This window comes from Lontra canadensis, unplaced genomic scaffold (genome assembly GCF_010015895.1).
Source record: "Lontra canadensis isolate GAN:19392208 unplaced genomic scaffold, GSC_riverotter_1.0 scaffold68, whole genome shotgun sequence".
Classification (NCBI taxonomy): Eukaryota; Metazoa; Chordata; class Mammalia; order Carnivora; family Mustelidae; genus Lontra; species Lontra canadensis.
In genome coordinates, this window is record NW_022631062.1 from 6,090,278 (window position 1) to 6,105,997 (window position 15,720).

General features: G+C 47.5%; 1 protein-coding gene across 1 annotated transcript in view; it reads left to right on the forward strand.

Annotated features, from left to right (window-relative positions):
- The window catches only part of ANOS1 (anosmin 1), a 170,146-nt gene that overhangs the window by 18,308 nt on the left and 136,118 nt on the right, over nucleotides 1–15,720 (forward strand). Inside the window, exon 2 of the mRNA XM_032880226.1 lies at nucleotides 15,498–15,545. Within this exon, the coding sequence (XP_032736117.1) occupies nucleotides 15,498–15,545 (48 nt within the window). The remainder of the gene's footprint in view (nucleotides 1–15,497; nucleotides 15,546–15,720) is intronic.

Sequence of the window (15,720 nt, forward strand, 5' to 3'; positions counted from 1 at the left end):
GAGCATGGCCTTCTTGACACCTTGTAAGGGGACCTCCAGCCTTTAGAATTATGACAGTCACTTTCTGTTGTCTCAGCCACCTAGCTGTGGTCCTTCCTTGTAGCAGCCCGAGGAAACTTTGTCACTATGTTTCCTTTTGAATTTTAAATAATATGAAGAATGCTGTGACATTGTGGTTTATAAGGAATATGTATCTGGTAATTGAGGTGACCAAAATAGATTTCTCATGTATTTGGTTTTCACGTACTGGTTCCTGGGTCGAACCCCTTGAAATTTCCTGTGATGTTGATGCAGTGATGGAGGTGTCTTCTGTTATGTTAATGAGGGGACTTTTTTGGAAAGTCCTGAAGTAACCTAAGGATGGGGGCAGGTCGCTAGTGGCACCAGCCTGTGAACAGAGGGTTGGGACTTCCAACCGTCCCGCTCCGTCCAGAAGGGGAGAGGTGCTGCAGGTTGACTCAGTCACCTGTGGCCAATGATTTAATCAGTCATGCCTGTGTAATGAAGCCGCCAGAAAAACCCAGCAGAGGAGGGTCTAGAGAGCTCCAGGGCTGGTGAGCACATAGCGGTGAGGAGCCTGGAGAGGGCCTGAAAGCTCCATCCTCTTTCCCCATACCTTGCCCAAAGTATCTCTTCTATCTGGTTATTCTGACAGTACAAGCTTTTATTCAAATTCAGTCGCCTAGTAAAATGTTTCTCTGAGTTCTGTGAGCTGCTCTAGAAAATCAGTCAAACCCAAGGAGGGGGTTGTTGGAACCTTGGGTCTTTGGCCTGGTGGTCAGAAGCACAGGTAGGAATCTGCACAGAACGATTGGTGGGCTGGGTGCACTGTGGGGCAGTCCTGGAGGCCTGAGCCCTTTGCCTGTGGAATCTGAATTGAGTTAAATTCTCCCACACCCTCCTGAGGTCTGGTTGCTGCTTGGTGGGGTGTAGGGAATCCCACAGCCCATCCTCCATTGGAACTGGGTGCAGGAACCCAAAAGAAACAGTCTTCGATGTTATTGGATTCATGTTCCCCAAAAGGGGGTTATGGGTTGTGGGTTATGAATTCAATGTAGAAATTCATAAGATTGATCTTATTCATAAGCAATGGAAAACCATTTTTTTTCTTATTATATCAGAACTTCTTAAGGGCTCTTGGAATTCTGACTTCTCCATAGTGAATTGCATGAGCCACCCAGGACCCTAGACCTCTCGGAGACCTTCTACATTATTAACGGTTACCTTTTATGTGCAAATCATTCATATTGATGGATTCTGCCTCTTGCCAGCTTGACTACCGCTTTGACTTGAAATGATCACAGATGGTCTTCATAAATATCTGTGTCTGCCTTACAAAAATACTCTTCTTGTCTTTTTAGAAAAGAAGAAATGGATTTTTTTCGAAAGCTTGCATTTTTGTGATAAGGGACCTTTTCTGGTGACTCCAAGTTGAGGCATGCTTTCTGTCAGGATATTCTTTCTGATTGAATCAGCCATGGGTTGCCCATTTTTAGCCTTTGGAGGCTATAGTGTCTTCATCTACACAAGGAGAACATTGGGCTCGAGTCTCCATTGAAACTCTCACAATTTTCATAATGATCTAGAATGTTCTCCGGAGTCTTGTGTTGCCAGTATTGCTGATGGCTTTCACATGTGATTCAAATCCACCACAGTGAGTAACCTCATGTGTCCAGAGAGCCTAGGCGGGGTGGTTTTGAGGGTTAGCGCCATTGTGGGATGCTTAGCTCCTCCCTTCCAACGCACTCTGCACTTGCCCTTCTCCTTAGTGAGCATTGCTCAGAAAGGTCCCCATGTCACATTCACATCCAAGGTGTGGGTTGTTCGCATCATCTTCTGTGTCGTACCCCCTGAGTTATGGAAATGAATAATGTCTGTGTGATCTTCCTTCTTCATACTGACAGGATGGACCGCATGTTGTGTCCTCATCTGGTCTGGACCTTTTGCTAAGGCGTTGTGCGTGTTTTGGAGAGAGTGATGAGAGCGTTTTGTTAAGCACAGAAGAGGATATCAGCAGGCAGGAAGTCTGACCTTCAATAACTCCTCACCCCTGTTGCCCCGAATGCATTTCAACAGGAATTCAGGGACGGAAAACTCAATGAGATGAGAACAGGGTAGCATGTTACCGAGATGCTGAAACCCTTTCCCTTGGAAAGTGGCTTGTGTTATAAGACAATTACATGTCATTAACGAGTTCGATTTGTCTTGTTTTCAGCAAGAAGATGGATTACATGAACCTCCAAGGTCTTCACTGAATTGTAATTATATGGTATCATCTGAGTCAGAATTCTGCAGTTTACAAACATTTTGAGTGGGTATTGAGAAACACATTTTGAGTCCCTTTTCTTGTCCTGGTTACGTTTAGAGAACAGCTTGGCCATGTTTGGATAGACTTGTGGACTCTCCCAGAAAGGAGTTGGCCAAAATGCCCACTGATGGGAACGCCTTGCACAGAGGCAATGTTAGTCATGATGTAGAAAGTCCCAGAGAGGTCTGGAGTCCAACCCGGCTTAGCTGATTACCTGCGGCAGAGACAGAATTCTAAATGCCCTCACAACATTTTGATAGAACAATAACTTGGCTTTCAGTTGCTATGAATAAGGGCACCATTTGCACACTACCAGGTGGGACAGGGCTGAACCCTGATGTAACTAAGAGAGCTGATGACGTCATTGTTTAAGTGGCTGGGTGCATGCTTTCCTATTTTGCTTGAATTTCTCTTGACGAATTTTTCTGTTTTGTTCATGTTTAAGACATCGTACGATAGAAGTACAGCAGCAGCAACAAGAATTAGGGAAAGAAAGGACCAAAGAAGCCTCCTAAACATTGCTAGTCATTAAAGTATACTTTCAGCGAGTTGTAAATTTGCGTCCCATCCTAGCCATTCCAGGGAGCTTGAGCAAAGGGTGTAATTAAGAATTGTTGTGTGTTTACATTGTTTTTCCGCATTGTTCTTGCATTTTTTTTTCTGCTTTGATAATGACTTTAATTGTTCACAGGAACTTTGGAATGGTGCTGACGCTTTTTTTAAGGATTTCTCTTGTTCTCTCAGTGGTTGGGTACACAGCCTCACAACAAAGTTGCTTTTAAATGCTCAGATGAAAAATAGCCGCGGACAATGAGTTGCAACCTTCTGCGTCAACACTAGGTTTTTCTTTGGTGAACACGTTCAAGAGAATACAGTTCTCTTAGTTTCATGAATTGAATTTGTAATGCGTCCTAAGCTAGCTTGGCCCACCGAGGAAGACCTGTCTGGACTTAGTGAGATCTGTCCTTGGGCGAGAATGTTCCCCAGCTCACCTGCTGTTTCCTGTGGTTCCACTTCCATCTTTGGCACTGGAAGGGCACCCCTCTGCCTGCCACCACTTGGTTCATTCCTTCAACACCCTCACCTTTTTCAAGAGAGAATGCTTCCTGTCCCCTTGGCTTTATTGTAACTTGGATTTTTCCAAAAGCCTCTCAGTTGGAGAAAACTCTTTCCTCCTGGATGTGGTGATGGGGAGGCACAGTTGTTATTTGTGGAGCACATTCTGAGCTTTTGAGATGTGAGCTCAGAACCTGGCTGGGCGATGTTCCCAGGATCAGCCCCCGAGGGGGAGTGAAGGACGCAGCGTCGGGCAGGAGTTGGGCTGGTGTGGTACCACAGCACCATCTGGAGCTGCGCCTGCGAAATAACCCTGCCTGGGACAGGGAGCTTGGTCCTTTGTCCCACAGCATCTACCAGACCGTCGTCCCTCCATGTGGACTTCTCCCTGGGGTGTGGCGTGGTTCACGATCCTCTCTTCCATTGAGTACGGTTACCAGGTGGGGAGAGGTAGAGTTTGGCCGTGACCTGTCTGAGCTCAGTAGGTATGTCCATTTCAGCCGTGGACGCATGGGGACATCTGGGTGGCATGTGACAGGATTCACTACCAGTCATTACTCTTTTTTTTTAAGATTTTATTTATTTATTTGACAGAGCCCTCACAAGCAGGCAGCGAGGCAGGCAGAGAGGGAGGGGGAAGCAGGCTCCCTGCCAAGCAGAGAGCCCGATGTGGGGCTCGATCCCAGGACCCTGAGATCATGACCTGAGCTGAAGGCAGAGGCTTAACCCACTGAGCCACCCCGTCGCCCCCCGACCATTACTCTGGTGCGCCACAGAATTCTCCCTGTGGGGTGGAAGCGGCTCCAACTGTTGGCACACCAGGGACCTATCATGCACCGGAACTCTTCTCCCTCACACTTTTTAAACCATGCTTTTCCACTCTGACCATAAACACTTAACCATTTTCATGCTTTAATTTGCTTTCTACAACCGCTCCATATCGTTCCTCACTAGACCTTCACTCCGTAATCCCTCAGAGTTCACAGTCTATTGTCCTAGAGCTTACCACAAGTGTCACAGTGTAAGCAACATGTAGGACATCTGTCAGTCCACAGATTCCTGGGTCCCATCTCAATCCAGAGAGCCTCAGTGTGTAACAGATTCCGCACGTGGTTCTTTGAACCCCCAGTGTGGGAAGCACTGTGACACAGGCCCTTCCTCTTTTAATTTCCTGTGGCGTCCTGTCTGCAGCCCATGATGTATCATTTTAATTTTGGCTTTTTTGATCAATAGCTTTATTTTTTTTTTGCCCTTTGGCTAATCTCCGACTGCAGATTTCTGACTCTGACTCCATCAAGCCCTAAAGCTGTCTACGTGGGTGTGTCATTTCGGGGTGTGTCATTTCAGGGGTGGGTCCTGCTGGAGAAACTCACACAGTCTGGAGCGCATGGGTGGCCCAGTCAGTTGGGTGTCAGACCTTGGCTCAGTCATGATCCCCGGGTGTTAGGATCAGGCGCTACACTTGGTGGGGAGACAAGCTTGATCTGCTGTCCTCTGTCCTGCTCTCTCTCAAATAAATAAATGAAATATTTTTAAAAAATGACACAATCATGTGGAATGGTGTTCCTATGAATTTGCATAGCTCATGACCTGAGGTAAACATCTGTACCATCCACCCATCCTGGCAGTGTAGTTCTACTCGCATCAGCTCCCACATTCCTTCAGCAACTAACCCGGATGTTGACGCTGTCGTCCAACCTCCCCTCCATCATCTCACTTCTTTTGGAAAATTACTTACGTCCTAATTTCACTGAGAAGAACAAAGAGCACAAGAAGCTCCTTCCATCCCGATTCACGTCTGTAGAAGTTCTGTATGCACGTGCGACGTTCGAGGCCATCGAAAGTCACACTGAGTTTATCTTTTTGTGGTCTGGACAGACCTCCATGTAGCACTGATAATAATCCTTCATTCCCTTTAACCACAGGCTCACTTTTTCTGACACACGGGTCAGTTGAAGAAGTCGCTGGTCGTTTCTTGAATGCAGGTTAGGGAACAGAGGGGCTGCCCCTGAAAGAGGAACTCTTACAATGTGTCCTTATGGGGAAGATAAGGTTTGTCGAGAGCCATCGTGAATTTGTAGAAGAGATTTTAATGAACCTAAGAAACCACGGGTGCAACATCCATTTTTATGCAACCCTAAGAAATGAAAAAAAATTACCGTAAAATCAGGACACAAGCTCACTGATGGTCTTTCATATAGGAAGCATCATTTGGGGTCACCTGGGGGGCTCTGTCCGTGAAGCATCTGCCTTTGGCTCAGGTCAGGATCTCAGGATCCTGGGATGAAGTCCAGCCTTGGGCTTCCTGCTCAGCGGAGAGCCTGCTTCTCCCTCTTAGCCTCCCCCTGCTTGTGCTGTCTCTCTCTGTCAAATAAATAAATAAAATCTTTTTTTTTTTTTTTTTTTAAGAAACATCATTTAGTCCTACTAATATCTTGTTCTGCAATACCTTTTATTTGGTCCAGGAGTTTTGATGATTTCTTTTGTGTTTCATTTGCATTTTGTGACTCCTTTTGTTCATACATCAATCATCACATGACACAGTGTCATCTGCTGTGTCCTATTGCTTGCTTACATCCTGTATGGTATTGGCTAAATACGAAACTTCGGGCTTGTGGCAGTACTGGCCACACTTTTTCGTTTCTTCATTTGCATGTCTGCATACACCACAGTTTCCCCTTTCAATGCCAAACCATTGTCTAATTATATCAATCACTTTTTTTTTATTTAAAAAATTTTTTTGAAGGTTTTATTTATTTGTTAGAGACAGAAAGAGAGAGGAAAGGGGCGAGGGCAGAGGGAGAGGGAGACGCAGACTCTCCGCTGAGCAGGGAGCCCAATGCAGGGCTAAATCCCAGGACTCTGGGATCCTGACCCGAGCCAAAGGTGGGCTGCTGATGACCGAGTCACCCAGGGGCCCCTGCACTGATCACATTTTATTTATTTTTATTGTTATTTAGTTTTATTTTTATTTTATTTTTTTAAAGATTGATTTTATTTATTCGAGAGACAGAGAATGAGAGAGAGCGCGCATGAGAGGAAAGAGGTCAGCAGGAGAAGCAGACTCCCCACGGAGCAGGGAGCCCGATGCGGGACTCGATCCTGGGACTCCAGGATCATGACCCGAGCCAAAGGCAGTTGCTCAACCGACTGAGCCACCCAGGTATCCCACTGATCACATTTTAAATGGCAGGGAAACCCGCCCTGTGTGGAAGCAACAACGTACACACCTTCGTTTCACCGGTGAGGGCACGCACAGCCGTGACCGAGTCCTCGTGCGTGAAATGTTGACCACGGTGACGGGTCAGCAGTCATGGTGTCGCGGTTCCCGCGGTCGGGGAAGGATGACGGCCGGGTTGTGTGTCTTAGTGAAGCACAGTGTCTCACAGTTTTGCCCACGGTTGCTGAAAGGACAGACTCTGTGTCCCAGAAGTGGACCGTGGGCATTAACTCTCGTTTCCGGAACTCCTCGCCCCTGGCATCCGCCAGTCTTTTCTTCTGTGCTTCGTGTCTAATTACTGTGGATTGCAGTGGGTGTAGCTGGGATGCTCCCACGTTAGTGGGGACCCCCTGCCCCAGATTGGACAGTCCTGAGGGTTGCCATGGAGGCTGAGCTGAAGCTCCCTCGCCCACCGTAGCAGCCGAGGCGCAGACCCGGCCGGAGGGCCGACTGGGCCAGCTCCCTGTAAGCCGGGGCCGCAGAGCTCCGAAACAGCGCGCGTTTCCCTGTGCCTCGCGAAGTCACAAACAAAACCTGCTTTTATATTCCAATCTGCTCTTCCATTTGTATGAGTCTTTAAATCTCACGCTTATGCCCACAGGCCCAACGTGCCATTTACCCCAGACGGTGTGGACCCTTTCCCTCTGCCCTGTTCTGTCCGCTTCTCCCACGGCTCCTTTTCCCTTCTTCCCAGTCTTGTCTTTGTCAACATCACTTAGACACGAACAAATCATGGAGGTCAGGAAAGCTTCTGAGAAAGGCTTGGGAACAGAAGTAGGTGTGTCCGACTACAGTACCCCCACCGGGGAAGCGGGTGTCCTTCCCACGCAAGGAACCCAAAGCCTCTGCCCTGCGGGACTGGCCGCTTGAGTCCCCAAGCGTGTGTTTACTGTGTAGACACGTCGAGATGGCCACGGGCGAGTGGTTCCTGCGATTGGAAGAACTTGCACACAACCGGCGCGTGAAGTACACATTTCAGAGTGAGGAATGGGAAGCCATGAAGGAGACGGACACTGACAGGGACGTTTCTTTGCTGTTCAGGTTTTCTATCAGCATTTCCGTAACTGCCCGGGTTCTAGTAGGTGGTGTTCTTCTTGCGCTTCCCCTCGTACAATGACTCATTTTCTCAATTCTAGTTAAGACCGTCCGTGCTCCCGCTAACCCGGCTTCAGGCTGGAATTATTTCAGCACAAATCAGGGATTCTGTCAGGAAATTTTCAGGGTTTTAAATGATTCTGTGGGAACGGCTCACCTTTCCAGAGTTGTCTCCTGAAAATACACATTGGAATACCAAATACGGCTTAGGGAATTCGTATCTGAAGTCCTAGCTGGCAAGAGTGATTCTGAGACCAGCAGGCCCTCCTGGAGGAGACTGACGCGGGAGACCGTTGCTGGAGACGTCCTAAGAGAAGCTACTGCTTCTGATCCTGTGTTGGGTCCCGCCCTCCTCACAGGAACCCTGAGGAGTAAAAATTCTGTCCTGATCTAATGCTCTCCCCCATATAGAACTCATTAGAATATTCCTTGTCAAAATTCATAGTAGCATGTTAATAAAATGTAATGTTTTCCCATATGGCATAGTCTGGCACTTGCTGTGCTATAAATTTTCTTTAGATAACTTTAATTATGTGCATCTGTAAAGAGATAATTAGCATGATCATTTCTAAAATTTGTATTTGATTCTGAATGCAAGTTTTTTTGTTCCATTTTTGATATTGCAATGCGGAATCTCTTGAGCTCTATAGGAAACAAAATAATGAACCTCCTTGCTCAAAGCTCCTCTCAGAGAAAGTGAACGGTTTGCACACCTCAGTCTACTTAATTTCATTCTTTTCAGGTCCTTATGACCTAGTGATTAAAGTGTAAATTTCTTGTATGACTTCCTATTCCCTTTCATTCATTATTTAATTAATAATATTTCTTAAGGTGGTCAGGGAGCCCATGGTAAGCAAGAAATACAGACAGACTCTGCCTTTACCATGTTTTCAGGCACCTGATCCTTAAAAATAACACATTTACATGCGTCCACCATGGTAGAGCGTTTTGGAAGAGAAGTGCAAGGAGCTTGCTAGAGTGTGTGTCACCGGGAATCTGGGATGTCACCGGGGATCTGGTATAGGGTGCAGGGCTCATGGAAGCCTTCCCCAAAGTAGTAGCATTTTCTGTGACCCGAAGGATGCATGGGGCCTGGCCTGTTGGGGGCACATGTCCTGGTTGGAAGGACAGGGCTTGCAAAGGTTCTTGTTCCCAACGAGCTGCTGGGAGCAAAGACGTGAAGCAAAGACACTGTGGCTGGGCGTGCATTCCGGCACTGGGCACAGGGAAAGGGCTGGGCGTCCGTGGGGACGGACACGTGGATAGCTGATGTTGCTTGAAAATTCAGTTCAGTGTGACCTTGGTGGAATCAGAGAGGATTTTCTGACAGAGAGTGCGGGGTGGACGGCCATTTATTTAAGGAGGGCGACCTGTAACTTTTGAAAGAAGTCCTACTTACGATCAACAAATACACACACAAAGCTTGCTTTCTTTCCCCTCTCGAGACTTTGATGTGGATTTTGTTTTTTAGAGTAGTTTCAGGTTCCCATCAAAACCGAGTAGAAGGTACATTATTCTAGAGACTCCCTGTCCCCACACATGCACACTCCCCCCCCCCGGGATGAACGTCCTTCACTCGTGGTCCGTGGGCTGTGTCTGTGAACCTTCCGTGACACACTGTTATCCCCCGAGGCCACAGTTCACGTTAGGGTTCCCTCCTGGTGCTGTACATGAGAAATGGATAAGGACATGGAGCCACCGTTATGCTATCAGAGTGTTTTCACTGCCTTAACAATCCCTTCTGTCCCACCGTTTATGCCCCGCCCTCCTCTGCCCTGCCTGCCAACGATCTTTCCCCCATCTCCTTAGTTTTGCCTTTTTGGGAAGCTTGCATATTTGGAATCCTACAGCACGGAGCCTTTCCAGATGAGTTTCTCTCACTTAGTGATGTACATAGAAGCGTCCCGAGAAATATTTTGAACGAAATCTATAGTCGAAATGATCACTTGCAAACATTCATTAAAAAAAAAAAAAAAAAAAATCCGAGCGACAGAAATGCCTCCTCATAATGACCTTCTCCTCCACTATCTTTTAGCTGCTGTGGAATACAGGGGAAAATTCCAAGTATATCGACAGTAGACAAGCACATCCTGTTAATAATAAATGAAATTAAGTATATTATTGCATGGTTCCAACGTAATAGGAAAATAATCTGGATGAAAATGAATTCCTAAATTTTAATCCATACTTTCCTTTTTTGATTTTTTATTTAAGTTTTGTTTATTTAAGTAATGGGGCTTGAACTCAGCACCCTGAGATCAAGAGTCATAGGGTCTTCGACCAAGCCACGCAAGTGCCCATCCATGCCTTCGTTTAAAAAAACCTTACATTTTATTTACTTTTTATTTCTAAAGAGATTTTATTTTTTTCTAATTTTTTTTTTAATTTATTTGACAGAGATCACAAGTAGGCAGAGAGGCAGAGAGTAAGGAGGAAGCAGGCTCCCCGCTGAGCAGAGATACCGATGTGGGGCTCGATCCCAGGACGCTGAGATCATGACTTGAGCAGAAGGCAGAGGCTTTACTGACTGAGCCACGCAGGTGCCCCCAAAACTTATATTGAATATGAGATCAGAATTGGCAACTGACAGTCAAAGCTGATGATTTGTTGCTTCACAGGGTTGAATGGTAAACATTTGGTCTATGTGGGTTTTCTGGGATAGTTTCGGTTTCAAATGTTCTGTCCTGCAGTTGGACCATAGTTTAGTGTTGTGTTTGCAGAACTGCCAGTTAGCCCTGGTTACACACCTACACCTGCTTATGTTAAAGAAAATGTGCGATCTGTTCTCTCTTCTCTTTTTGCAAATGCATCTATGTAGATAGCTAGTTCTCATTGATCTTTATCCTTTCCTTGTGGGTTGTCTTGGAGTAAATGAAGTGTTTCCTTTACTCGAAGCTTTTGGAGAATTATTTTTCTTTAAGGAAGAAGGAAATCAAGAAGCTGGAAATGGAGAGACTTTGAACATGTTATTGAAATAATGTCCGGGTGCAGCTGGTTGAACTTACCTAAACTCTTTGAAAGGTGGACTGACTAGCACTCATGTTTGATCTAGTTAAACCAGTAAAATACAGGATGTAATCTGTACCCCAGCCCCCGTGTCTGATCCTACCTGGAGGTACAATAATGATTCCACTGGCAATCGTCCTGTGACTCTTTGTCTTTGCTGGCTTGAAGCCAGAAGGAGGCTTGATTGCAAATACTGTATTTTGTTTGTGTTCTCCAGTGGCTTCATGGGCGAAGGCTATTGTAATCTGACTAAGAACTTCCCCCGGGGGCGGGATGTTGAAATGTACTGAATTCTTGTATTTTTCCATGGCTCTTCTGCTCCCAGAGCATGACAGGTGAGCAGTGGAGCTGGACGGTTCGGTGTGTGTGCACCTGGCGTTAATCGGGGGGTTTACCAGTATCCCTGATGCCATTAGGCAGGGTTCTCAGAAGTTCTTTGTGGAGGTAAATAGAATGGCGGATGCTGATTGATAGAAGGCAAAAGCAAAGAACAGCTGCAAAACCTTGCCGTGGGGCGATTGTTTTAAGAAAAACAGGAAAGCTAAAATCCAAAAAGGAAATGCAGACGGACATATCTATGGACGTCTGTGTGTGTGTGTGTATGTGTGTGTGTATCTGTATAGAAATTTCTGCACAGAGAGAAAACACGAATAAATCCAAAAGGCAAATGACCAGAAAATGTTTACAACACCTGTTACACACAAATGACTTTGTGAAATCTAGTTGGCACCCATAGCGGCTAGAGTCGATAAGGTTAAAGAATCCAGAATGGAGATGGCAAAATGCAGACAGTTCACGCTAAAGGAAATACGCGTGCCTGAAGGAAATGAAACGGAAAATAATACCGTTGCCCGCTCATATTGGCAAACGTGGCAAGATTGTTACCATCCAGGAGAAAAACGTGGTGGGCTCGCTTTCCTGAGCCTCAGTAAAAAGATTGGACTCTATTATACATAGGGACCGGGGGGTTTTGAGTACAGCGTCCCCCCCCCCCCACTCCTGAAAACAGTCATAACGGCAAAGTAATGTCAGTCGTAATGGACTTTTTTTGGACCTCTAACTCCGTTGCAGACATTTTGCTAAATACTTTCCGAGGATTATGCGTTTAATCCTCCCGAGTGTTCTGGGACGTGCTGTCGTCGGTAAGAACAACAACAACGGAAAACCCGATTACCACCGTAATAATCTTCCTGGCTTGCTTGCTGTGGCCCCCAATATTTCTCTATTATGACAGCGTCTCATTTTATGATTACTGGGAAATTTTGCTTAAAATGAAAATGTTTTGGTCGAGGAAAAGCCCTGACGTTAATTCCCCTCCAAATCCATGCAGCTTGACCACGAGGCTACAGCTGTTGGTTTAATGGGTTTCAGAGCGCTGGGTTTGCGCATGGCGGGGCAGTAGAGGGGGCCTTTGCTGGGGCGCTGATGGCCCTCTGTGCTCCATTCTTGGTGTTTTCCTGTTGAGCTTTGTCCATTTTACCCACAGTCAAAGGAAGCAAGAGGGAGCTAAATCAAGGTGTGCCAGATACGTGACTCTTCCTAGCTTCTATTTTTTTGTTTTATCCTCTGAGATTTAGTACATAACACATTTTATTTCTAGCCCTCAGTCCACATCGACTCTCGTCTGCTTTCTGTCTGTGCATGCGCCCTCCTCTCCTGGTCTCTGTTCCAGCCCATCAGTCTGATCTGCTGCTTCCTGAACCCATGACACTTAGGACCACATAAGCAACCTTACCCCCTCCCAAGATTCTGACTCTGCAGATTCCTGCAAAACCCACCAGCGGGCTCACCCCTTGTTTCCTGGAACCGTTACTCACGGTGGCGTCTGTGCTGTGCTTAGCCATTTGCTTCATGACTCTGGCTCTTTCACTTGGCTTCTGAGAGTCCCCGTTTCTCAGCTGTGAAATGGATCGACGAAGTTGGTGTCACGGCGTGGGGTGTGCGAGCGGGCTAAGTGTGGGAGCGCCAAGCACAGGCCCGCCATGAAGATGTGGGCAGTAGTGCCACCACAGTCCCGACGGATAATAATCCCGGCAAAGACGTACCCCCACCCCCTTTAGTGATACTTTATCGGTCCTTGCTCGGGGCCAGCAGCAACTGCCGTGTCCACTCAGCAGCCCCTGGGTGCCTCCCGCGGCCGGCGACAGAAGCCACCTCTGTGAGAGCCAGGAGCTGGGCTGCTGTCCTGGGAGGCATTCCAGGACAGAGGGGAAAGGCGCTCCTGTCGTGGAGCCGACTTAAGTAAAAGACGTCTGTCCCAGGCCCAGAGACCGGGGGTGGGGGGTGCATGTCTTCAGAGCAGCGCGGCAAGGACAGAGGCCGTTAGGGCACCACGACGTCCTCCAGAGGCCTGTCCATCTGTCCAGGGCAGGGAGGATGGGGAGGGAACAGGGCAGAAGCTGGGCCATGTGTAGGTTCCCTGTACAAGGAGCAGGACCTTCTGACCACGGTCCTTAGACCGCGACCCCGATAAAGACGCTATGTTGGTTCAGACACTAGCCTTGACCCCGTCTCCAACATCCAGGTTCACTCATTTCAGTCTGGAGTCCCTTGGGAAGGGACCTCACCGCTGTCCATCACCGGGCGCTGAGCATGGGGCACTCGGACTGGGGTCTGGGGTGCGCCGATGGGTGTGGTCCTGGGAAGTCCCCGCGGGAGCCGCCCCGTGCAGCACGGGGAGGAAGGGCCGTCCCCGGCAGGACGGTGAGGCGGGCTTCTCGTAGGAGGCTCACCGAAGGTGCCTTGGGGGCCGCTCTCCGCTTTTCTGTGATGCGCCTCTTGGCGTCTGACCTCTGCCTTTTGCCGTGGTCGCCCTGTGCCTGGGCGACCACGCTGCAGCCTGCCTGATCCTCCTGTGAACTCTGAGTGTGTCACCGTGTCAGGGGCTCCCCTGATGCGTGTCCATCTACGCGCGGTGCTTTCTCGCGCCGTTTCTACGAACCCTTCCTTCCGGGGAATTAAAGCACGGCCACCATTTGTCTTGCCTTGGCCTCTACCCAGTCTAAGTATTTTTCTGATAAAGACGTGTCAAGAATCACACTTTCCCTCCTCCCCGACTGTTCCTGTCCTTGCCCAGCTCCAGTCCAGCCAGTCCGGCCAGTGAACCTTGAGAAACAGCGAGAGATGTGGGCACACTGAGGGCCTGCAGAGGTCGGCAGGGGGTCGGGTAGGTCGATACCAGATTAGCTGACGTCGTGGGTCTGCCTTACGATTCTGGGGCTGCGGGGCTGCAAAGGAGAGTTACGGCCTCATGGTAGATCTCACGGTTAAAGCTTTGACATGGGGCCGTGGCCTTTTAGCCCGGCCGTCTCAGTCCAGCGGAGGAAACTTTCTGACTCTATGCAGTTGAGGTTGTTTCAGTGGGAATCCTGTATTAGGACGGCATGTTATTGGAAGTGGGGTATGTTTAGGTAGATTCTTGGGAGCACGAAGAGAAAAATAGGATCTCTCCATACAACGCGGTCGGACAAAACGGTAGGAAGTGTTGGTTTTTGCAGCAGTATTGGCAGAGCAAAATACTCTACCGTTTAGCCAGCTGAGAACCATGGTGCTGTGTGGCAGAATGTAGACACAAAAGGCCACCTGTTCTACAGTTCCATTTGCATGAAATTTCCAGAATCGGTCAACTCTGCAGAGAAGGAGAGTAGGTCGGTGGTTGCCAGGGCCTTGAGGGAGGAGGGAGTTTGGGAGCGTGACTGCTGATGGGTCCAAGTTTCATTCTGGGGTTGGTGACAGTGTTTGACAATTAGATGGTGGCGACGGTTGCACAGCCTTGTGAGTGCACTTCTCGGTCTTCAGAATGGACTTCTTACTACAAACCGTTGGTGTGTACGCTTCGGAAGACGTACACGTTGCGTGTAGGAATTATATCTCCATGAACTTGCTGTAAAACTATTTTTAAAAAGATATATTGGTTCAGTTTTCTTTTCTGTGAATGGGGAACAAATGTAACACTACTGTTCTCTGGGTAGAAGATGATGTTCTCAAAATGCAAAGTTTAGAGATTCAGACAGAGGAACAGGCCAGGGTATATCCTGCCCAATCCTGACCTTCAAGGAAACAGGGGCCACAGTATCTAAATTATGGGTTGATTGCTGTTACTACCTCTACCAACCACTGCAGCCTCACACATTCTGACATAACGTATCCCAGCCAAAGGAGAAATCACGCCCAAGACGTTAGTCATGGGGAGATGAGAGGTTTCCCAGCAGAAATGTGGATGGTAGATGCAGTAAACCGTAGCTGTCATATTTCTTCCACACTGACTGAGTTATCAAGCCATGCTACGTGGTGTAGGTGTATTATTTCCTTATGCCGGCAACATCATGCATGAGATAGTGTTCCCTTTTACAGACGGATAAACTTCAGGTACAAGGATAGCAAGTCCGTTGTCCACGCTCACACATCCACCCGGTGACTTGTCAGTAACAGCAGGCTCCCAGGCTCAAACTCTGTGGCTTGAGATGAAAACCCCTGACTTGTAAATTTACCCAATCTGCTTACTACCGGAGAGATGCGTAGTGTTCATTTCCCCACGGGTCTGCATTTCACGGCTCAGCACGCCAGGAGAGGTGGCTCGGACCCTCTTCCTCTCAGACAACTTGAAATCTTTCTTATTTTATACGTCTGTGTTTCTATCATGAGGTCAAGGATGAAACTGGAACTTACGTTAGAAACACATTTTCTGTTTTGGGAAGAGAGAACATCAGGATGGTGAAATTGCTCTTCTGTTCAGGATGATATGGAAAAACGATATTCACAGTGTAGTTAGAAAATTATTTAATGAGACAACATTTCTTTCTCTTTTTGCAGAACAATGGTTCCCTGGTTTGGTGCCGGAATCACAAGCAATGTTCTAAGGTATGTTCCCTACAACTGCGTCAATATTTCTAAAAACCTGTCGTTTTGAGATAATTCTAGAGTCACACAAGGTTGCAAAGACTGCAGAGAAATTACACATATTCCTTAAGCAGTTTCCACCGAAAGTTCCACTTCACATATTTGTAGGACAACGTCAAAAGCGGAACGTTGACAT